The following is a 24,960-nucleotide window of genomic DNA, read 5'->3' as shown; positions in this document are numbered from 1 at the left end:
GGCCCGACCTCGGGACGTGCGGGGCGGGCGGCCGAGTCCCTCTCCTGGTCCCGTCGCGGGCAAGGAGGGAGACACCCAGTGCTCACTCTCGGTTATTTTTAGTCGGTAGCTGACAACCCTCCCCCCACCCCGAGAGGGGGCGGGGCGGCCCGGGAAGGTGGCGGAGAGGGAGCTCCCGGCGCCTCCGCGCTCGCTCCCGCCGGGGACTCACGGCGCGGCCGAGGCGGGGCGGCGCCCTCCGGCAGCGAGCGCGGCTCTCCTCCGGGACCTGCGCCGGCGCGGGAGGGGCGCGCGGGGAGGGCAGAGCGCGCGGGCGGGAAGGGGCGGGGAGCGCGCTCCTGCGGCGGCGGCGGCGGCGGCTGTCCTCATCCCGGCGGCCCAGCGCTCGAGTGGACGCGGGGCTTCGCAAATGGCTTGTCCCGCTCTCGGTCTGGAAGCTCTTCAGCCCCTGCAGCCCGAACCGCCCCCCGAGCCCGCCTTCTCCGAGGCGCAGAAGTGGATCGAGGTAGGTGCCCGCGGCTGGCGGGCGGCCTTGCAGGGGCGCCCGGAGCCACCGACCCGCACACACACGAACGACAGGTCCAGCCTCGCCTCCCCCCCCCCCCCCCCCCCATTTTCTTTTGCCAGCTGCTCGTGGTCACCCGCCAGGGCCTCGAGCGAGCTGCGATCCCTTGGCGCTTTGGCACTGGAGTCTCAGGCGAGGGGTGGCGCGAATGGGGGACACTGCAGTCTAGCTGTGCGTGTCGGGGTAGGAAGCGGTGCCCTGCGCCTCCATCCCTCCTGCCCGCCAGCAGCGCAAATCTCAGCTCCCGCCGCTTCCAGGCGCTGCCAAGGAAAGCGCAGTGCGAGCAGACGCGCCGCAAAGGCGCAGGAAGCGCGAGCCCCCGGAGTCCTTGAGGACGCCGCATTTCGGGGGTCCTGCTCCTGGTTCTCCCTTCCGCCTCTTGACCCCCCACCCCGCCCTTCTGGAGCGGAGTTGGCAGTGGCTCCACGGAAGCGCATCCCCCCGGAGCCTCCGGCTGTATTCCTGGCACCAGGTCAGGTGTGAGGCTGGCACGGCGCACCAGGCCGGGGAGCCTGCAAGACCCACCGGCGAGCGCGCTGTCCGCATAGACGTTGCCGAGCCATTGGCAGCCCCTGCTCCATCCCAGAGACAGCGGGACGGGCTCCCAGGTGCCGGGTACCGGGTCCCCTTGGCATATTTCACTTCTTAAGTGACTCGGTGGCAGGCCAGGGAAATCGCTGGAGTTCTCGGCTCAGTTCAGGAAGCGCTCGCGGAGTGATCCTGATTCTCGATGCCTATCTGTAGATGCACCTTGGGGACTCCTCCTGAAATGATGTGTCTGCGGGGGGTCAGGACACTTGGAGGGCGCGACGAGGGAAAGGTGACCCCTCCCCTAGGATCCGTGCAGTGAGCTTCGCTCGGCCTGAGGCTTAGCGTAAGGCGAATTTGACCCTCTTTGCCTCAGGGACAGGCAGCCCTCCTTGCCTGGTAGTTCGAAGGAAGAAATGTACCGCTAAGTCATGACCCAGCAATGATGAAGCCTGTTAGTACTCAGATTGTCACCTAGTGCCACCCTCCTGTGGCACCGCAGATCTCAAGGTGCTGCTGGAGTAACAGAGCTGCGATAGTACAGATTTAAGCCTGCCGAATCGCCTGCGGAAACCTCGCTCACTCAGTGCAGCTCTAATGCTCCACAGAGGCCTGCACCTTACAGGGCTAACCTCTTTGCTGCAAGCAAGAGTGTTAGGCAGAGTTTAGAAACATTTATTTAAAAATAGGGTTAAAGAAACAAAAGAGTAAGCTCCAGGCTCTATTGCTAAAAACTCCAGTCATGTCTCTCATAATTTGATAGCTCATGACCAGATGAGAAAAAGAACTTGACTTTTTATTTTTGATATGTGTCTGGAAGGGCCTGGGGTGTGACAGGTGCTCTCTGGGCTGCATACTGAGGCTCACAGGACACACAGGAGGTATTTGTAGTCACTGGCTTAGTTGAGAGTTGGAGAGCTGTATTTTTTATGTTCTTGAACTTTAAAATTCTCAGGAGAGATTTTGGATGTGGGTGGTGGTGAGGGGAGGATATAAGAGCAGAACAATCTTACAATTAATGAAGGCAGGTGGTTTGTTCCCAATTTCCTAAATGGTGAGTAACGCTGACATACTCTGCCTTAAAAAAAATATTGTGGTATAAGTTACATACTGGAAAGTGCACAAATCTTAAGCGCACACCTCCCTGAATTTTGACGTATGTATATACTACTATCACTCCCACCTAGATCAAGATTCGAAACATATACTCCAGCCCAGAAGATCACAGTCTGCTTTTAAGTGGTGGTATATTTCAGTCTAAATACTGTGCAATACACAAGATCAGCTTTTGTCCTGGTTACACAGGTTTAAAAAGAAGAAGGGCTTCCTTAAGAAAGTAGAGCCCCATTAGACCCTCTGGACAGTTTGTCATTATTCTTGATACCTTGCCACATACGCCAGTTTGAGAATGTGAAAGCCATCATGGGGTGTGCGGGGCTTTAGGACTAGGCAGCCTTGGCGCTCTGCTCTGCGTGTGCATTATTGAAGCGGCCTATCTCCTTTCAATTTCGGGAGTTGGGTTTCACGGAAAGGAGAGCTTCCCCTCCCAGGCTGTCTAAAAAGGTATTTGCTCCAGGGAGAGATGGAGACCTCCCCCCTTCCTTCCTGGAGGTTCCTCTTGAAATGTAAATGCCACGTCTGCAAACCGGGGCACCTAGGACCAGTAACAGATGGTTTTGCAGGCAGTTGCCTGGTGAACAGTGATTCCTCAGCTAATATAGCAATAATGTGGTACTTAGTGCGAGCCGAATTCCCGGGGGGATTGTTATCTGGAGACAATTGCATCTCTTTTAGGGGCCCCATTGTCTTCGGCAACATCCTCATTGGTAGGGCTTTGTTTTCCACTTTTGTTCAGTTGGTGATTAAATTTCCCACAGGCCTTTTTTTTTTTCTTTCTTTTGAGTCGTCAGGAATTTTACTCTTTCAGAAAAATGTTCCCTTGGGTGCAGCAGGTTAATAAACAAACTTTGCAGCTTGTCTGTCCTCCTCAGTCCTTGGTCTTCCTGGAGTCATGGGTTGGCCAGAAAACGTTGATTCGTCATAAAGGCTCAAGGAACAAGCTCCAGGAGATAACTCGTTAGTGAGGAATTTCTCGCCAGCAGCCTTGGCTACTTGATGACTGTGTTACCGGGCAGGAAATGGTGGCCTGGGAACCGTGCTCTCACCTCAGCCCACCCACAGCTTCTGCCTTGGCTGGCAAAGGTGAAAACCCTATTGGAGGTCACAGACCGTGTGAGAATAGCCGGGCCACACTTCCATGACTTCTTGTAGCTGTAGGAGCAGGCTGCGTGTCTTAATGTGGTTTGGGGAGACTGCTAAAGGAAACAGCAAACTTCAAATATTAACTCTGGCTGCCAGCAGGCGGGGCCCTGACTAACTTCCTTTCGCATTCCTATTCTAGAAGGCCTTCGTAAGCAAAGGGCCAGCAAGGACAGCACAGTGGGTACGAGGGCAGCCTTCGGAGCCTGGCAGCCTAGGTTTGAATCCTGGCTCTATTGCCTTCTATCTGGAAGACCTTGGGCAGGCTGCGTTTCCTCTCCTTTTTATTCTAAATATTTTCTTTGAAAGATGGCTCTAGTTGTTAACAAAAATAACAAAAAGATATTGTTGAAAGTATCTGTAAAACGGGAATACTAATAATAGCTTACCTACCTCTTAGGAGTGCTGTGAGCATTAAATAAGTTAATATGTTTAAACTGCTTGGAATAGCGCCCACTGTCTAGGAAGTGTCATGTAAGTAATAGTATTATTATTACCATTAATATTACTACTGCTGTTACTCTTACTGCTACCATCACCACTACTACCATTATTAATGCTACTGTTATTGCTATTGTTTCTGTTGTTGTTAATAGTAACTAGGACTCATTTTGACAGAAAATCTTCAGAACCCTAAGTTTCTAGTTAAAAAAATATAACTCAATCACCTAGTGATCTCATTCTACTGTCTCACCTGGGTACCTGGACTAGAAGTTAAGTAGATGCTATGTGTTAATCTAGAGATCAGCGGAAAACCTGTAATATTTACTCATAAAATGATCCTAGTAGTCCAGTAAGGCTTAGAAAATTATTCCTCAACATTATGTTGAATATTTAAGTTCAATGCATAGTCTTTGTTACCAGACTCCAAGCGGAATGCTCAATGCCTCTCCTCTTGCAGACAATCCAATATTAGATCATTATACAAATAGTAATTGTCTGAATATTCATCTCAAATGTAGCAATGCTTTGTTCACTGAAGTTGAGTCAACTCCTGCTAGGAAAAAAAATAAATTCCTCCACTTATTTTCCTTCCTCCTTCCTCCCTTATTTTCTTTCTTTCCCTTTTTTCCCCCCATGATGATATTTATTGAGTTATAAGAGGTCATTAGCAGGTAGACGATTCTGATTTTCTTGGTCCCCTCCCTCCCCTTTGCCTCTCCACCCACAACAATATTTATCTGTTCTGATCTGTAGTTCTTTTTAATGCCAAACACTTTCTGGAGAAACAGATGTCCCTTCGGCTTGGTTTCAGTTGTGATTTGGAGGAGCTTGCCAGGCCTTTAAGGAGGGGTTGGAAATTTCAACCCAACTCAGCCTTCCTTCTCAACTTGAGAAGTTTCTGGACTCCTTTAACTTTAATCATAGCATGCCTGTGGGGCTTGGTGATGAATATAATGTTATTTGTGACCTAATCGATATTTTGCATGAATGGGAACTAGTGCTGGAACGGATCAGTTCATCATTTTGGGTTGTTTCCCCCTGCCCACATAGAATTGTTTTCTTATTCAACTGGGACCTGATTTTGAAGAGTAAAAGCACCGAGGGTACCTTAGCTCTCCAAGACTGAAAGATGTTGTATTGTTTGGCAGTAGGAAAATTAATGTGTAGTCTTTGAGGGAATCCAGTATTTAGTGGCCAGTAACTTATGACATTTGTGACGTAATGACGAGTGAACATATGCCATAAGTTATGTAGTCATTCTAGTTCTCCGCCTCTGTAGGGACTTGATGACTCTTATTATCTTTTTACTACAACAAAGATTTAACTTCGCATATGGTTCTCCATCTCTGCCTGGAGAGCTGAGGAAGAGGAAGAAAAACTTCTGGCTAGATCAAGAAAGGAGTAGTGGTCTGAATGGATATGTAAATCAGAGCAGGCAGCATCTTTCTCACAATGACATTTAAATAGTCTGGCTTGTTTGTATACAAGGGCTGCTATGACACAATGCTGTCACGTGGTAGGAGAACAGAGAGGTCCCACAGATTTGGGGAAAGGGGAAGTGGAATGGGAGGTGGAGCTGGCACTTTCTTGCCCTAGCATCTCCCTGGAAACCGAGTTTGCATCAAGCAGGCTCCAAATGGCCAGACTGAGCTCTGGTCACCAAGAAGAGGTAGGGTGGAGCATGCGTTACCAGCAACTGGATCTTTTGGCCCCCTGCTCTCCGCCGATGGATGACAATGGAGCCATGATGCAGACATCTGGCCGTGATTCTGTGGGTGGCAGTCAGTGCTAGGTGGGACCAGGCAGCTCCTGGAAATTGGCCTGGCAGCTTTTCTTTTTGTTTTGGACCCTTCTGAAACTTAAAAGTGTCATAGTTAGGGATAACATGACAATAAGAGTGACGGTAATGAAATTGGTGCTTGTGGTGATAAAAGTTGATATTTATTGAGTGCTTACTATATGCCAGACACTGGGCTAAAAAGTCTGTGTATGCATTAACCCCTTATAAGTAAGTACTATTATTATTCCCATTTACAGATGAGAAAATTGAAGCTCTGAGCAATTAAATATCTTTCCCAAAGTCGTAAGTAAGTGGCAGAACTAGGACTTTAATCCAAAGCATCCTTTCTTAACTTCTACGAATATGTATATCCAGATATCCAAAATTTATGGTTGAGGAAATTGGGGCTTCTAGGAGTTAGGAGACTTGTCTAGGGTCACCTAGCCGGTAAGTACTTGTTAGTGTCAGGATTGGAACCCAGGCTGTCTGACTTTGCAGGCCTTGTTCTCTGATCCCTTATTTTGCTTCCCACATTTAGGACCATGTGTAAAGATTTCTGTAAGGACTGAGCTTTCTGTTCCTGTGACTGTGCAGAGGTGTCCGTCATGTCGTGTTCCACCCCCGCACCCCATACCTCCTCCACCCCTTCCCATAAGTGGAGGTGGGATGTGGATTTCAGAGGCTGTGGCTCCCTAGACTATTCCCCATAGTTTGTTTCTTTCAACTCCAGGGCTGGGAGGGTCTCCTCATTTGGACAGAGCACCTTAGGGTTACATTGGGTGGAGGGCAGGACCGAGGCCGCTAGGCAGGAGGAATCAGGTTTCTCACCTTTGCTTGCTGCCTTCAGACCTCCTATTGCTAAGGCAGAACTGGGCATTGGGGTTTGTCTGTAGTTCAGGGTTGCTAGAATCTAGTTTCTGTCTCCTGTTGTTACTGCCATAACCCCCAGTCTCTCCATTGAAGTTTTATTAGGGCAAACGGCCAGTGGGCAAGTAATTCCTTTTTTTTTAAGCTTGCTGATTCATTGTCATATGATTTTTTTGAGGACAGATATTCTAGAATATTTTATGTTTATGTGATTAGGGACCATGGCTCTTTTGTTATAGTTTTATCTCCAGTGCCTATTCCATAGTGGGGATGAATAAATGCGTAGTCTTTGTGTGCTTTTTACATTTTCTAATGGAGAAGGTGCATCATTCCATACCTTAACATTCCCCAGAGAGTTTGAGTAAGGACCTAATGCCGGTGTGGTCTGTTTTGTTCTTCAAATGTGGATGCGAAGAAATATCGCTTCTCAGGGCTGGTGTGTTTAAGCTGTGAGTACATCTGTCGGAGGCCTTTCCCACAGCTCCTTCACATTTACCTGCGAGTTCTCCCATGTGGACAGGGTCTCACCTGGGAACAGTTTTGTTGTTGAGGTCAGCCAAGAGGCAGGTCCTTCCAAGAGAGGAGATTGGTAGCCTCCCCTGCAGGTATCCAGGTCCCATCCCGAGGAGCTGAAGGTCTGAACAAAGCAGCTCTGAGACTCCTGGGAAGCTTCGCTTGTGGTTGGCATCCTTGTCATCTGCGTTCCAGTCTCACCCCCGTTATTTGGCCTTTATTTTCATGGCTGGAGACCGAATGACTAGTTGCTTTTTGACTAAACTACTCTCATTGGAACTAGATTTTATTTTTAAACCCAGTTCACTATTCCATGATTTAGAAAAATATGTAATACAAGTTTATATTATTTCCCCTCATTTTTTCCTAAGAGATGTGTGTGTGTTTACATTTGAAGCAAAAGAAAGGTATCAGAGATGATCCTTTTCGGGGAGGGGGGCAGGGAAGGGTGGGAAGAAGGATGACATCAGTGCAATTGCATGAGGAAAAGAAAGGATAATAGAACTTTGTTTTGAAGTGACTGACAAATATAAAAATATCCTAAACTAGAGGGTTACTAGATGATACAGGAAAAAAAATAGTCCTTTTTCAAAAAAAGAGAATGACAGAATATTGGAAAGACTGCCTGGACATGAGGTGATGTTATATATCTCTCTGCAAGGAGGAATGATGTCATGGAGTTCAGTTCTGCTGTGGGAAAATTCCATGTTTGCCATGTTGAAAACAACACTCCAAAAGAAACGTCCACATGCAGCTAACCCTGTTGGGATGGCTGTCGTATCTTGGAATTATCTTTGGCATAAGGGAAGAGAATGAGATGATGTTGTCATATAACATGCACCAAAGGAATAGCTTGACTAACACCTGCACCTAAACTTATACTACCTATCAGCAAAATGTACCCTTCCATCTGTGTTGGGATCTTAAGAATAAAATATTGGTTAGGCTGAGAAACCTCCATGTTTCCACTGTTCGGCATTCTGCCTGTGGTAGTTACCCTGGTGCAGCTACTGTGGGGTGAGCTTGGCCTCCTGGTCAGCCTTAGAAGTTAGGGACGTACCCCACCCATCTATCTCTAAATAGCCCATTAGGAGGGCCATGTAAGAATAGACCTGTACTTGTTTTTCCAATAAAGGTCAAGGGCAGAGGACTTGTGGCATTTTTATTTCCATGACCCAATACAAATATTTTCCGTGACCCAATATAAAAAATCCTCAGCCTTATTGTTTATCAAGGAATTGTGCTGTACCAAGGAATATTTATTGTGCTGAGTACACAGTTCTTTTTTCCTTCCCTAAGAAAGATTTTAAAAAACGGCATTCAAACAATTATTTTATTCTAGTAAGAAATTGAGTGAAGGCTAGGATAGGCTCAGTTAAATGGTTTAAAATATGAAAATAACTATTCGAGACACTTGGCTATCACTCAGTTCAATTCATTGTAAACACTAAAAATAAGCATTAATGGTGAAAGTAAGCGTAAATTTGTGCAAGTGTTTTAAATGAATTTTAAAATTCATTTCCTGAAAAGTGTTTATTAAGCTCCAACAGTATGCCTGGCATAGTGCTAAGAACCAGGGTTAGAGAGTGAACAGAATAGACATAATATCTGCCCACATAAAGTGCACAATGTAGTGGCTTCGGTGGGGAGAGGGGGAGCTTAAACAATAAATACATAATTGCAAATTGGGATAAGTACCATGAAGACAAAGAATGGGGGGCTTAAGAGAAAAGTGCTTTAGGCAGACGAGGACTCACGGTGAAGGTAATGTGTAAGCTGAGGCCATGAAGGCTGCTGAGCAGGGGAATTAGATTGATGCTAATTTATAGAGACAAGGGCTTGCGTGTACACACAACACATGCTTTTATTGTGATTATGTTTTGAAAAAAAAAAAGGTGGACTAGAACTCCTGTTAAAGTTCTCCAGGTGTGTTGAAGGTATGTCTGGGGGGAAGGGGTAGGAAGGGAGCTGAGTCAGAAGTTCTCGAAAATTCTTGCAGGCCACTCAGAGTAGGATTTGCGTGATGATCCGTTACACCTCTTAGGACCAGGGCACAGACAAAGCAAGAACTCTTCTTCTAGGAGAAATGGCAGAGAGGACTGTGGGATTTGTGTTTGAGCCTGGACTTTGGGTTAAAATTCTTACACAAAATAGGGGCTGTAGAGGCTGCACTTTGCTCTGAGGGGAGAAAGGGCAGGAGGAAACCTGCCTGCTTTTCAACGAGTGAGCAGAGCCATTTCTTGTGAGACTTTGGGTGGTGACTCACAGACGTCCCCTGATTTGGGAACTTGCCCCAAAATTCCTCCAAAAGAAGGGGCTTTATAAACTAATAAAGTCATGTACCATTTGGGAGCCCCGTAAGTTGTAAACTCTGGAGGTCTGTGACTTAGGTTTCTTTGAACACTTGAGCCCACCACCTCTAGACCTCCTTTCTCATGGTCCAACATGGCTGCTAGGGATTCATCATCACATCACCTCTCCAGGAAGCAGGATAGAGGAATGGACAATGAAGATTGCATCCTTCCCTTATAAGGTGCCTTCGGGAAAATTCTTCCTGATACTTCTACTTCCCTTTTATTGCTCAGAATTTCAGTAACATGGCCACTCCTGATTGCAGGGGAGGCTGCAGTGTCCGCAGGTAATAGTCTGGGTTCTGTTCCTCAGGAGAAAGGAGAGAATGGCTGTTGAGATAGGGGCACCCTGGAGGATTCCCCTTCTCCACTTCTCCAGGGACAAATCCTTTCAAGACAGAGCTTCAATAGGACTGCCTCTGAGGCAGACTCCCCGATTCCTCTAAGCCTGTTAATCCTTCCTTCTCTGTGCACACCTGACATTTAGTATTTACCTCTGTTAGAAAAGCTGTCATATTACATTGTAACGAACATATGGTTGCGTGGGATCTGCCTCCTTAGGTGAGCCCTAGAGCTCTTGTGGCCAAGGACTGGGTCTTAGTCATCGTCTCACTCCTTGGTTTATTGCCTCTGCTCCTCAATAGGGCCCCATACCCACATCACCCACCACCCGAGAGATTTTCTCAGTGAGCCTGTGCCTGGCTACAGTTACCTGATTGGCACTTGGACTCTGCTGTGGCGGAGAAAATAGACTCTGTTGCTGCCCTGACAGGAAGCAAAGTGTTTTGTTTTTTTTAAAGACTGATTAAAAAAAGCAGTTACCCAGTAGTTGCCTAGAGACGGTCTGCGATTGGACAGTTGGAAAGTGGTTCCACTGTTGGCTCTTGGGTAGGCGATATCAGTTGAAAGAATTATTTTAGGAGGCCAACCTTCCCCTCAGGTTGGACTGGTGTAGGGCTCCCTGCCCTTGGAGATCCCCTCTGCAAGTTTGCAATGTTTGCTGGGAGAACAAACATCTTTCTTTAAATAAACATGCCCCCGCATTCTGCTCTGGGGCTGCTACCTTCCCTTTCTCTCCTCACTCAGAGCTGTCAGTCAGCCTCCTCTCTCATCTGTTGCAGGAGTCCAGATAATTCCCATTTCCTAACGAGAGAAAGATCAGTACTTCCAATTACAGGATATCTACAAAAAAAGCACTGAGGAATTTTTATTATAGTAGTCACCTGTATGAGTTCTTGTTGGGTATTTTTAAAAGGAAGATACCCCACAAAAACGAATGACCAGTAGCTGGTGTTAATAAATGACCATGGTTATGACCCAATGGAAACACTGAGAAATAGCATCCTCTCTGCCTTTCCTACAGAAAATTATGAAAGGAGCTGGTGGAGCTGAATGTTGTCAGCAACCAACAGATGTGGTTGCCGCCTGTTTCCGCAGGGACCTTGCAAGATGTCATAAATAGGAGGGGAGGGTGACAAGAGGAAGGCTGATTCATCATGTTGCAAGAGTTGACAGAATGTGATAATGTAAAATGATAAGGTGGCTAGTTCAGAGCCAAATAAAACTAATAGTAGCTAACACACTTCTAGACCACTTATTGTGTGCTGGTGCTAGTCTGGGCGCTTGTTTGAGTTAATGGGATGAGAGATCTATCTATCTATATCTACAGATAGAGAGATATATCGTCTAGCACAGTGCCTGGCACATAAGGTGCTTCTCAGGTAAGCACCATTTTAGGCCTGTTTTACAGATGGGAAAATGGAGTACAGTTAACTGATTTGCCTGAAGTCACACAGTTAGTAAGTGGCAGAGCTGGGATTTGAGCCCAGGCAATCCTGTTCCAGAGCTTGAGCTTGGGCTGGTGACTGCTAAGCTCTAGAAGTAAAAGCAAAACTTCTAAAAAGATCATGATCGCAGCTAACTATCTAACCAAACAAACAGATGACCAGCTGCTTCTTCTCTCCCTCCTCTTTCCCTGAATAGCTGTTTATTCAGCATCTTCTGTGTGCGTGGTACTGTCAGTTGCTAGGAGACAGTTCCACCTCTATAGCTCCTGAGCACATTCTCTGAAACTGGAGCCCTGTCAGTGTTTTTAAAAAGATAAATTTTGGCAGAAGAGTGGCTAGGACTATTATGAAAAACCATTACAGGAGCAGAATAAACCATAGTCGATGGGTGGAACTATTTTTACTCTCTTTCTCTTCACCAACTTTTCTCTTTGAGACCTGGCTCCCACTCTGTATTCAAATAGTCCTAGATACTGAGATCTAGAACTGAAATTATTATCAACAAGGGGAAGAAAAACCTGTGTATTTAGGGTGTCTGCCTGCCAGGCGTTGTGATGTGTCATCCTGTTTAGTCCTTGTGTAACACAGATATCCATTGCGCACTGTCCTAGTTCAAGGTCCTCTCCCGTGTCTGTTCACTCATGTTAAGACTGGCAGGCAGGCTGGTCAGGACTCCGATCTCACGTGGCTCCTAGGCCTTCAGACGGTGCCCCTCACGGTGGTTCTTCTCTTGGTCTACCCATATGGCACCTCCTGGTCGCAGCTCCACTTCCAGACCCCTCACCTGGCATGGGCCCCTGGTGTTCTGAGCAAATACAGTTGGCTCTGCTGTAATTTATGTTTCTTTAATATGAATTATTGCATATGCAATTGGGAAATAGGGAATGATGCTTTGTAAGACACAAGTGGCAATGGTTCTTGTGAGATTTTTCTTAGCATCTTAATATTTTGCATCACCAAATAGCAGCAGTTGAAAGCAAAGGAGGCTAGTAGAGGTGAACCAGGAAGGCGATCGCCCCTTGTTCTTGCTCTGGGCACCACTTGGCTTGTGCTTATTAAAAGGTCTGATTTTCCCAGATTGTCCTGCATTTTTCTCTTATCTCTGTAACGCAGCAGCCTCAGTCTTTCCTCACACCTTTTCCACCATGCACCCTTGCACTGCTCCATCGTTTTGGTGAAGTCCTGTGTATATTCTCTAATTAGAAACAGAACACATCTTTTTTATCTGTGCTAGTGGTTTTCAGTGTTCTTATTGTTTTTTTTTGTTAGTGTGCTGATTACAAAGTTGAATGGGATTTGAGCCTCCTGACCCAACTCTATATTTTCAACAAGCCCTGTTCCTGTTCAGTTAGTGATTTTGCAGAATACAAGGTTTTTGGTTATTTGTCTTATTTTGGGATATTATTCATTCATTTTTCAGGAATGTGCATCTTATTTTACAGTAGAAATACTTGGATCTTAATGTTTTGTGTGTGTTTTACTCTCTCTCGTTCACATGCTCATACACTCAGATGTATGAAACAACGGCTTGAAGATTCCCGATGCTGGAGTCTGGGATCTTAGGTCATAAGGAAACTTTTTTAGGAAGTTCACATTCCTATCTACTGTCAGAAGACATTGGACAACATTCCCAGGAGAAGTTCCTATTACTTTTGGAGAGGAAGGGGAATAGGGCAGCCTTTTTCGTGAGACATTTTTCTTTGAGAATTTGTGCTTTGGTAGTACTTAACACATCACCCTTCTCTCCAAGAGAACCCACAAAAGTTCTTTGTTGAGGGTCAGAAGCTGTTGGGAGGTGAATCGGAAATGAGGAAACTGAGACTTGGGGTAAGTGGTTTGTCTGAGGGTCGTTGACTTCTAGGCTGTTGTTATTTGTTGTGGCCTTCCTGCACCAGTACTTGTGTATTGGTGATTTGTCTCAATTTGGGACATTCTTCTTTTATTCATCATATACTTATTGAGCACGTCCTAGGAACTCAGTAGTAGATGAGACAAATGTGGTCCCCCCACTTGTGGGGTTAAATTCCATGAGGAAAGACAGGTCCTGAACACAGGATTCCATGTGTGCTACCTGTTCAGAAAGGGAGAAGTAGGTTGTGTGGAGTACAGAGAGGCCCCGGACCTCCTTTGCTCTGTGGGCCCTCGGGCAGGCCTCCCTGAGGAAGCGCTGTTTCTGCTGAGACTCAAAGGGTGAGCAGGAACTGGCCAGACAGAAAGGAGCAGGCAGTCGTGTTCTAGGTGAAGGCTGCAGGCTGTGTGAGGACTCCAAAGGAAGAGTCAGAGGAGCAGTGAGGCGGAGCATTGGCCGTCAGCGTGAGGAAGGTGCAGGATGAAGCTGGAGAGGGTAGGGGAAGGGCTGCTGAGCCCAGGTGCAGGAGGTGGGAGTCCTCAGTGCTGCCTGGCTCTAACCTGGGATCATGGTTGGCTCTCTCGTGATGAATAGTCGTCAGATTTTCTCCAAGCTCCCTCAAATTACCATAGATCATGACAAAAATTTATGAGGGCTTATAGCCTGACTGGCCCTGTTCTAAGCATTTAACTTCTCAACTATCCTGTGAGCTATATACAAACTCTTGAATACCCCCATTTTATAGAAAAATAAGTAAATGGCCAAAGTCCTATAGTCATTGGATGATGGAGCTGATCTTCAAACCCAGGCAGTCTGGCTGCATTACTTGTGGTGGTAACCACCATGCTATGGGGTGTGCTACAGGCTCTTCTCCAAGGGTGTCCTTGAGGGATATTGGTGAGGGGGAGCCATAGTGAGGAGTTGTGGGTTGTCTAAGGATGCTGGAGGCCAGTGTTGGCCTTAGATATGTTTTTAGTATTTTTAAAGAAACCCCCAAAATGAATCTCCTCACTTAATACACTGCTTGATAGTTGGCGCTACCTGGAAAGGAGAGAAATCTTATCCAAAGGAGGTTCCAGGCATCTCCCCAACCCCACATTCTAATGCTTATGGGGACTCTGAACCCCAAGTGGCCTGATGGACCTTAATGTTTCTGTGACATGCTAGGCCACTGACTTTTAACTTCCATCGAGAGTTGTGTATTGTATGATGTGTGAAAAAAATTTGCTTTTATTCATTTGGTTTTATATGAGTGTGTGTTTGGTAATTTTTTCATTCAAAAAACCTTTTGTGTTAGTTAGTATTCTGATGGCTGCAACCAACAGAAATCCAACCCAAACTGGTGTTAGAAAAAAAGATAGTTTGTTGGCTCATTGACAATCTCGAGGTAGATCCCTACTTTAGGCTGGCTCAGCAGCTCAATGATATCTGTAAGGACCCGGATTCTCTCAGCCTTTCAACTGTGCTGTGCACCGCATGGCTTTATGCTCAGGCTTTGCATGGTGCATCCATTCTTGCCCCACCCCCAAAAGTCCAGGCTTTGCTACTTGAGGGCTGGCTGGGCAAGAGCAATTCTGGTCCTTGTATTCTCTTTACACCCTCTGGGCAGAGAAAGGGAACACATCCCTCGTTCATGATCACCCAGGAAATAGACAAGTTGATTAGCTTAAGCCAGTCAAAGTCCACGCTGGTCCATCCCTAAGAAAGGTTCTTGGCTTTTATCCATTTGAGAAGCTGTGAATCCCCTAAAGAAAAATCTGAGGGGAGTGGATGCTGAGTAGGCCATCAATAAATTTTACCAACTTTTAATTAAAATGTGGTAATATATAGGAATGCATACATGGGTTGTAAGACTATAGAGAAAAGCAAGGAAATACTTAAAATACAAGCTCAGAACAGTGGCTACTTCTTGGAGGTAAGCATGGGATTATGATCTGGGGTTGGTTAAAAAAGGCATTAATAGGTACTGGCCCAGTGGAGTAGTGATTAAGTTCGCAAGCTCAGCTTCGACAGCCTGGGGTTTGTGAGTTCAGATCCCAGGCATGGACCTGCACACCGCTCATCAGGCCTTGTTGTGGTGGCATCCTATATACAAAATAGAGGAAGATTGGCACAGGTGTTAGCTCAGGGACAATCTTCTTCAAGCAAAAAGAGGAGAATTGGTAATGGATTTTGTCTCAGGGCCAATCTTCCTAACCAAAAAACAAACAAACAAAAGGCATTAGGAGATTGTTTTAGTCCTATTGTTGTAAGACTAGAAAAGGGTCAGTTTTAGAGGTATCATTGAATGTCAGGTGTCTAACCCTGCACCTAATTGGTTCTACTGGTTTTGGTAGTTCTTTTGGTTTCTAGGTATAAAAATGTGATTGAATGAATCAGATTGATTTTGAAGTGTTGATTAAAAGATAATATAACCCACACAACTCAATAGCAAAAAATCCCCCAATATTATTAAAAATTGGCAAAGGAACTGAATGGACATTTTTCCAAAGAAGACCTACAAAAGGCCAGCAGTTACATGAAAAGGTGCTCCACATCTCTAATCATCAGGGAAATACAAATCAAAACCACAATGAAATATCACCTCACACCTGTTAGAATGGCCGTTATAAAAAAAGACAAGAGATGACAACTATTGGTGAGGATGTGGAGAAAAAGAAACGCTCATACACTGTTAGCGGTAATGTAAATTGGTGCGGCCGTTATGGAAAACAATATGAAAGTTCCTCAAAAAATTAAAAATAGAACTGCCATCTGATCCAGCAATCTCACTTCTGGGTATATATCCGAAGAAATGAAAGCAGGATATTGAAGTGATATTTGCACTCCCGTGTTCATTGCAACATTATTCACAAGAGCCAAGACTTAGAAACAACCTAAGTGTCCATCAACAAGTGAATGGATAAAGAAGATGTGGTATATATATACATTTATACAAGGGAATATTATTCAGCCACGAGAAAGAAGGAAGTTCTGCCATTTGCAACAACATGGATAGACCCTGAGGGCATTCTGCTAAGTGAAATAGGCTAGACAGGGAAAGACAAATACAGCATGGTGTCACTTATATGAGAAACCTAAAAAAAGTCAAACTCACAGAAAATGAGAGTAGAAAGTGATTGCCTGGGGCTGGCAGGAGGAATAGACAGAGGCTGGTAAAAAAGTACAAACTTTCAGTTATAAGATGGATAAGGTCTGAGGATCTAATGTATAACATGTTGAGTATAGTTGATAACAGTGTACTGTATAATTGAAATTTGCCGAGAGAGTAGAACTTAAATGTTCTCCACCCGCCCTGCGCCGCCCCCCCCTCGCTCCCCGCCCAAAGTGTGGTGTTGTATGTGTTAATTGACTAAATGGGGGACCCTTTTCACAGTGAATGTGTATATCAGATCGCCATGATGTGCTCTTTAAATATCTTAGAATTTTATCTGTTGATTATACCTCAATAAAGCTAAACAAGTATATGTATAGAAAAGTCCATCCTGGGTATCTCAACTTTCCTTTCTTCCCAATATATATATATGGACCTTTTTACTGAATTATGAAATAGCAGCTTTTTAAAAAATGTTAGAAATGCAAGTATCCAATATCAGAATCTGATTTGTTTTCCCCATTGAATTTCATATTCCTCAGGTAAGGATGAATCTTATGGAGCCTGAAGCCTAGAAATAGCAAAACCACACAGTTGCTCTTTGCTGGACACTCCGGGACTGGAGAATGTTCGGCTCTGTGCCTGCACACTCCCCAGGCATGTGGGGCCCTTCTAAAAGTGGATACCGCGGCTGTCGCCCACTGATCCTCTGGTTGAGTGACCCAGATTGGCACAGTGCAGCTGGGTCCTAGCAGAGCCTGTACGGGAAAGAGGAGGGTAAAAATAAAAACTCGGATGGTTTAGGCAGAGTCAGGATGCTTGAAAGCTCACTGGTTACTTCGCTAGTCCTTGGTCAGATTTTCACTTTTTTTTTTTTTGAAAGGGATAGTGAGGGTTAGAATGACACTTTTCTAGGTTTCTTAGATTTGGTAAAATAGTTTCATTCAGCACAGCAAAACAAAGTCTGGGGTGCTTTTTCAATATATAGAAAATATGTTTATTGAGTTTAGAACGTTTTGCCCTTGACATGAGTTTCTTATTTATCCCATTATTCAACATTCTTTAATAAACTTTTTTCCAAGGGCGTCTCTTTTATGGAGTTACTCTCTGAAATAAGATCACTCTTTTTGTCAATAGAATGAAATGAGCTTGTCATTATAGTTTTAAAAAATATGTAGTTTTCTTTATCTAAAAAAAATGAATAACAGTGTTTAATTATGGTGTCAGTTATCCAATGAGAATAGTTTTTCAACCTTGCCATTGTTTTAGATTTTGACATTTATATTTTTAAAGTGTGAATTTGCTAATTTTTGAAGCTCTAGTCCGTATTATTGGAAATATTGAAATTTTATTTTTGGCATTTGACTAAGAGATTTTCTTTTTTAGTACAAATGCAGATTCTATGTCACATTTTCCTTGGTTACTGATAGCTTTGAACTATGTGAGACTTTTTTTTTCCTCCTGAATGTTTTGTGGCTTTTAATGTAAACGTCTCTCTGTGATCTGTAGACTGAAAATTAAATCTCCAAATGGCCTTTGCCTTGCAATAGCAATTAAAAAGAATATTGAATATTTATATTTAAAATGTATGGGAAATGTGAGTATAACATATTTTAAAAGTAAAATGATCTTACAATACCCTAGTGGAGATACATTTCTGAAAAAACAGTTTTTTTTTCCTGCAATATTTATATCATCATTCTACTTTCAAATAAAAGTTCTCTAAGAATTTTCTTATATTTTCATTCATTAAGTTACCCATTTACAAAAATCTCTTAAGAGCCTACTAATGGCTATGGGTTTCTTTTGGGGGTGATGCAAATATTCTAGAATTAGATAGTGGTGATGGTTGGCCATTTATTTATGTTACTTAGTGAAAATACTAAAAAATTTTGAATTATACACTTTAAAAGGGTGAGTTTTATGGTTTATCAATTATATCTCAACAAAAAAAAATCTATTAAGAGCTCTTCATGTTCTGAGCACTCTTCTCAGTCCCCAAGACATATAAACAAACACATAAAATTAAAACTTCTAGGTATATATTAGTTAGCTCTTGGTGCAATAGTGCAGTATAACAAACCACCCCCAAAACTCAGTGGCAGATAGCAATAGTATTTTTTTTCTTGTTCATGAATTCAAGTGTCAGCTGGAGTGGGTCTGCCTCAAGATCTGGGTTGGCTGCGTTTGGTTTAAGACTGAGAATTGGGTTCAGATCTGCTTCGTGTGTCTTTGTTCTCCTTAGACCAGACGCTACCTGGAGGATATTCTCTTCATGGCCAATGAATGACAGGTGCACCAGAGCTCAGCCAAATCATGCAGTGGATTTAAAGTCTCCACTTGCATCACATCTACTCACATTCCACTGCCAAAGCAAATGATGTGGCCAAGTCCAAAGTCACTGGGACAGGGAAAGACATTCTGCGCACAGTAGAAGGGGAGGAAAGTGAATATTTTTCAAAGGATACTCCAGTATACCAAAAAGTGTAAGGAAACAAGTCTGTGCAGGGTTCCAGGGATCCACAAAGGAAGAAGTAAACATTTCTCCTTGGGTGGGGGTCAGCATCTTTGAGGAGATGGGCATTGGGTTGAGTCTTGAAAAATGAGCAAGTGTTGTTCATTGGATGGGGAAGGTAAGGATGAGATGTGAGAGAAAGGGCTGGAGAGGGCCCTTCTAGATCATGAGAGGGGCTTGAGACGAGGCATGGATGTTTGCAGAAGCAGGTGCGCTTTAGGAAGCAGCAGGGCTGGAGCATAACATTTGGAGAGGGCTGCTAAGAGAAGAGGCTCTGGGTCATATCAATGAAGGCCTTCTGTACCATGTCTTAGGGTTTAGTGCCAGAACTAAAAGAGCCGGGCTCCGGAGTCAGACAGCCTGAGTTCAAAACTTTGCTCTGCCACTTACTAGCTCTGTGACTGTGGGGAACTTACCTAGCTTCTCTGTGCCTTGGCTCATCATCTGTAAAATGGTAAGAGTATTTACAGTATCTATCTCATGAATTGTGGTTAGGATTAACAAGCTAATACACTTTTCTAGAAGGCCTCTGTAAAAGTGCTGGATATATAGTCAAGTACTCGATAGGTGTTAATTACTATTAGTATTTTTTTAGTGGAGTTTAGATTTTATCCATAAGCAAAGGGAAATAATTGAAAAGTAAGGAGAGGACGTAATTATTTTATGTTTTGGGAAGATGACCTTGGTGGCAAAGTAGGGAATGAGTACGGTGGCCAATATTTAAGCCAGGGGGCCATAGGGTTGTTGCAGGAATATAGATAAGAGGTGATGTTGGCAACAACAGTGAGAGTGAATGTGAGAGATGTTAAGGATGTAAAATTGATGAGGTTTAGTGAGTGAATAGATGTGGGAGGTGAGAGGAACGAAGAAATGGAGGGGGCTCCCAAATTTATGGCTCAGGCAACTGAGTGGTATGATATCCCAAGGTAGGGAACATAGGAAGAGGAGTGATGTGAAGAGAAAGAGGATGAGTTCAGGTTTGAATGTGTTATTTGAGGAACCTGTGAGATAATCAAGAGGGTTTAAGAAGCAGGAGCCTTTGCCTGTAAGAGTTAGGAGGACAGTGGGACTTGCTTGGAGTTAATGCAGTAATTATAGAGGTTCAAGGCTTGGTGGGAGTTCAAGGCTGAGAGAGGGAGTGTAGATTATTATTTCATGGTGCTTGACAGTGAAGAAGGGAGATAGCAGTAAATAGTAGGCGGAGAGGAACATAAAGTTGCAGTGGGATTTGTTTTGTTCTGTATTTAAGGATGGGAGAGACTTGAACACATTAGAAAGTTTTGAGAAAGGAGGAGAAGGGAAGATGTTGCTTATGGAACAGTGAGAAGGAAAGATTGATGAAACAAGGTTTCTGAGACATACAGGGAGGGAAGTGAGAGTAGATATAAATAGGAGAGGAGTACCTCTAAATATTTGTGAAGAAAATTGTTAAAAGTTTTGTGATAGTGCATTAGTTATCTATTGCTGTGTAACAGATTAGCCCAAAACATAGCAGCTTAAATCAACAAATATTTATCATTTCACAGTTTCTGTCAGAAATGTCAGAAATTTGGGAAAGATTAGTTGGATGCTTCTGTCTCAGGGTCTTTTTTGAGGTTGCAAACAAGATGTTGGCTGGGGCTCAATCATCTGAAGCCTTGACCAGGGCTGGGAGTTCGGTCTTTCCTGGCTGTTGGCAGGACATCTTAGTTCCTTGCCGTCTAGACTTCTCCATAGGGCTGCTTGAGTGTCTTTATAACATGACAGCTGACTGCTCCCCCTCCACCCCAAGTGAGTGATTCAAGAGAACAAAGAGGATGCCACAATGCCTGTTATGTCTGGCCTCAGACTTCACATGCTACCATATCTGCCACATGCTACTCCTTAGAAAAAAGTCGCTAAGAACAGCCCACACTCAAGAGGAGGGGAATTAAGCCTTACTTGTTGAAGAGAAGAGCATCAAAGAATTTGTGGACATATTTTAAAACCACCATAAGTGGCTACCGAATCAACATGTACTTTTAACTGTAACTGCTCATGTATCATGTTTTAAATATATGGAATTCAATATTAGATATTCTCATATATAATCATTTGTCCTAATCTAGTCTATTTGGATAAATGGTGAGTTTAAGATATTCTCTTTAGGTATATTTTCCAAAATGGATCTACTCTTTTAAATTATGAAGTTGTAAACAATAACAACAAACAATATAGGAATAAAGAGCCACCAAACCCAGAATCTTACCTGATACAGGTAATCACTGGTAATATGCATCATTTATACCTAAACCTATGTTGCTCAATGTTTTGCTCAGTTCTGGAGCCTTTTGTTCAAACAAAATGTTATAGAGGTTTGGGATTTCTCAAATTTTATTTTTTTAAATAAACATCCGGTTATAGTTACTGCCTCTTTGCTAGTGGAGAGCTCTCGCCCAGCAGGTCTCAACTCTGGCTGCACATTAGAATCACTTGGGAGCTTTTGATTTAAAATGATCTGGATCAGGGCCTGGGCATTATTATTTCAGAAAAACTTTCCCCAAGTGATTCCAATGTGCAGCCAGGGTGGAGAACCCAGCAGATGACACAACAAGTGAAGAAGTTGCATGGGGTAATATTGGCAGATGTAAGATTTAGAACTTATTTTAATGATTATGTCTGTGGGGGTGTGTGAAGGGATGTGCATCCTGGAATATAGTTATATTTTTTGCCAACAACATCATTCCTAGTTCAGATGATGGGATGAGTGATCAGTATTTCATGGTGGACTTTAAATAACAGTATGAAATTCCGGATACCTAAGCAAACTTGACAACAGTTTCTTTAGGAGAATCTTCCTATTTTCCTCATCGAGTCACAGATGTCCCAGGGTATAAGCTCACATCACAGTCACTGTCCTTTGCATGACTGCCCTTCATTTATTCAGTAAACAGTTCTTGAACACCTGTGATGTGCTAAGTATTATGCGAGGCACTGAATGTCCAAGGAAGAATAAGATAAGATGTAGGCTCTTGCTTTAAGTGAGTGACTCTCCATCCAGCATGGGAGGCCAGCAGGCACACAAACAAGAAGAGGCAAAGGTAACAAAAATTTAAGAACTGTTATTAAACAGCACAGAACCAACCAGATGATATTTTAAATACCCAAAGAGAAATGTCAACAAGAGGGAGCAGAGAGAGGGGAGCACGTGTATAATTCCGTATTTGTGTTTCCCTCGCAGTAGGAACAGAATTAGTACGGTTGATTGCACTAGTTCTTCATCCTGTCCTGTATATGCACCCTTTGCCAAGTGACTGCAGTTCTTTCCAAAGAAGTGGAGTCTATTTCCCTACCCCTTGGATCTAGGGAGGCCTTGTGACTAGCTTTGGCCAATAGACTGTGGCAGAAGTGATGACATGCCAGTTCTAAGCTTAGACTGTAAAATGCCTTGTGTAATTCTGCTTGTTTTGCTTCTCTGCCATCACTACGAGAAGATGCCCAAGATAGCCTGCTGGAGGATAAGAGACCATGGACAGAGCCAAATTACCCCCGTTGTCTCAGAAGAGGCCATCCTAGATCAGCTAACAGCCAGCCAACGCCTATAGCAGGGTTTCTCAACAGCAGTACTGTTGACATTTGGAACTGGATAATTCTTTGTTGTGGGGGGATGTCCATTTTAGGATGTTTAGCATCATCCCTGGCCTCTACCCATTAGATGCCAGTAGCACCCACCCGCCTCTAGTTATGACAACCAAAAATGTCTCCAGACATTACTAAATATCTCCTTGAGAACAAAACTGCCTTTGACTGAGAACTACTGCCCTGTGCTTATGAGTGTGTCCATCCAAGATCAGCAGAACTACCTAGCTGCTGACCCCAAAAGCATGAGCAATAAGTGCTTATTGTTTGCCATTGAAGTTTGTGATTGTTTGCTCTATAGCATTTTTGTGGAATAGGCAGCTAATACAATGAGTAAAAACATGGAAACATGAAAACGAAAGGTGGAACTGGACAATAATGAGTAGTCCACTGGACTTTGTGCTTTGTGCTTTGTGGAAGCACAAAGAACACATTTGTAGGTAGAAGGGGTTAGTGTGGGGTATAGACAAGGCTGAAAATCTAGGTTGCAGGCTGTATCCATGGAGACTGTAGGCACTTTGGTATGAATTGTGGGCATGATTATTTATGGGCAGAGGGGAGCCATTAGTGGTTTTATTTATGTATGTATTATTTATTTATAGCAGAGAGAACAGAGTTATCAGTCTGTAGGAGGGAGGGGGAATTGGAGGCAGGAGGGAGGGTTTTGCAGTAGTTCAGCTGATTGGTGCAGAAGGCCTGAAGTGGGAGAGTGACTGTAGGTTTGAAAAGGAGGGGATGGCTGCCAGAGACATTCGGGCGTAAAGTGGTACAGCTTGGTAACCTGTGCGTTACTGCTTTTGCACTTTTGGTTCCCTCTGTGTGAAATGTCCCCCCTCCTCCAGTGATCCTCTGCTCAATCTTCACACTCAGCTGAAGGCTCAGGGAAGTCTTTTGGGTGGTCTTCCATGTGTCCTGAAGGGAGAGCTTATATGGCTCTTACCACTGTTGTTTTTTTTTTTTTTTTACAGATTGACACCTGAGCTAACATCTGTTGCCAATCTTCTTTTTGTTTCCCTCTTCTTTTTCCCCAAAGCCCCCCAGTACATAATTGTATATTCTAGTTGCAGGTCCTACTAGCTGTGCTATGTGGGACGCTGCCTCAGCATGGCTTGATGAGCCATGCTGGGTTCATGCCCAGGATCCAATCTGACGAAACCCTGGGATGCTGAAGTGGAGCGCGTGAACTTAACCACTCGGCCATGGGGCTGGCCCCACCACTGTTTTGTTTATAATGTGTTAATCTTTTCACCACTGAATTTCCATCTTCTATTTTAACCAATCAGTTGTAAGTCTGTTTCTTCCATATTATCAACTCCTAATTCCCTTATTAAGTACCTGCTCTGTGTTTGGCTTGGTAGTAGGTGCTCGGGATACAACTGTGAATTAGAGAGGTATATGCTGTCTGGAGCTTATGGCCTAGTGGAGTAACAGGCCATTACAGTAAGTGCTGTGATGCGGGAAGTGAAGAAAGGCACGGGAACTTAAAGGGGGGACACTTACTCTGGAGTGGGAGGGTGCCAGTGAAGGCCTGTTGGGGGAAGGAAATGCGAAGAGGTAGGATGTGGCATGGGAGGAGTTAAAGCCAGGGAACTGTGGGGTTTATGGCCTGGCTTGAGAGGAAATACAGCACATTTGAGAAACAGAAGAAAGTTCAGCGAAGCTTGACCATAAAGGGCCTTGCAAATTATGATCAGAGCTGTGTTGGGAAAAATCACTCTGGTTGATTTTTAATCCTGGCTGTGCCTCAGAACCACCTTCTGGAGCTTTTAATAATATAGATATCTGAGTCCTGCTCCAAACCTGCTGAATCACCATGGCCAGAGTGTGTCACCTGTATATGTATATATGCGTGTTTAGAGCTCCATGGGTGATTCACGGTGTGTGGCCAGGGCTGAGAACTGTAGGCCTACAGTGGAGAGGAAGGACCAGAGGGAAGGGGCAAGGTTGGAGTCGGGGAAACCAGGGAGGCGCAAAGGAATCTGGGTGGGTGATAATGGTGGCTCAAACTAGAGTAGTTCAAGTGGGATTGGAAAAAACACGTATGGGCTAAGATGTTTAGGAATTAGAATCAATAGAACTTCAGGTTGATTGGTTGTAGGGAGATGGGAGAGTGTGGTTCAAGGATGACTCCCAGATTTCTGGCAAGTCCACAGAGTGGTAGGTAGTGCTCTTCGCTGATCAAGGAAATGGAGGAGGAGTAGATTTAATGAGGAAGATAAGGCTTTTAGTTGGAATTTGAGATGCTCAATGGAACCTTCACGTAGAATTGCCCGCTAGGTTTTTGGTTGTGAGTCTGGTGTTCAGGAGAAATATCCAGTCTGGAGATAGAGTTGTAGATTATTACTGTATACCTGACCCTGGAGCCTATGATAGTGGGTGAAATTGACCAGGGAGTATGTGAGAAGTAAAATGAGAACTGTGAAGAACCATTCAGGGATGAGTAGAAGAGGAACCTATTGAGAAACTGAGGTAGAGAAGTCAGAGATGTTGGTGGGCAACTAAGAGGGAGAAGTCTTGGAAGCTAATGGAAGACGAATTTTCAAGAAAGGAAGGAGTGAATACAATTGGCAGATGCTGCCAGGATGGCAAATAATGAACTGAAAACTGACCGTTGAACTTGGCTCCTGAAGGCTGTCGGAGATCTTGGCCCGAGCCTGTTCGTGGAGTGGTGGGTTAGAAGCCAGGCTGCAGGGGGGTGAGCAGTGAGTGGGAGGTGAGAAAGTGTGGGTAGGCAGTGAAAGGTCCTTCTCATTAGGTCCTGCTTTCTTGGCCATTGTGGAGTCCTCAGCGCTCAAATTTGAAATGTGAGAG

General features: G+C 44.3%; 1 protein-coding gene across 12 annotated transcripts in view; it reads left to right on the top strand.

Annotated features, from left to right (window-relative positions):
- The first annotated feature begins 207 nt into the window (after positions 1-207).
- LIMCH1 (LIM and calponin homology domains 1) overlaps positions 208-24,960 on the top strand; it is a 312,143-nt gene continuing 287,390 nt past the window's right edge. For 6 of the 12 annotated variants that reach the window (XM_044767755.2, XM_044767751.2, XM_044767754.2 and 3 more), the window contains exon 1: positions 208-505. In XM_044767755.2, coding sequence (XP_044623690.1) covers positions 410-505 — 96 coding nt within the window. In that variant the 5' untranslated portion in view covers positions 208-409. The remainder of the gene's footprint in view (positions 506-24,960) is intronic. The other 6 variants (XM_044767756.2, XM_044767752.2, XM_044767753.2 and 3 more) reach the window with 2 other exon arrangements.

Source organism: Equus asinus, chromosome 3 (assembly GCF_041296235.1).
Source record: "Equus asinus isolate D_3611 breed Donkey chromosome 3, EquAss-T2T_v2, whole genome shotgun sequence".
NCBI classification, from domain to species: domain Eukaryota; kingdom Metazoa; phylum Chordata; class Mammalia; order Perissodactyla; family Equidae; genus Equus; species Equus asinus.
This window is presented reverse-complemented; position numbering and strand designations above follow the sequence as displayed.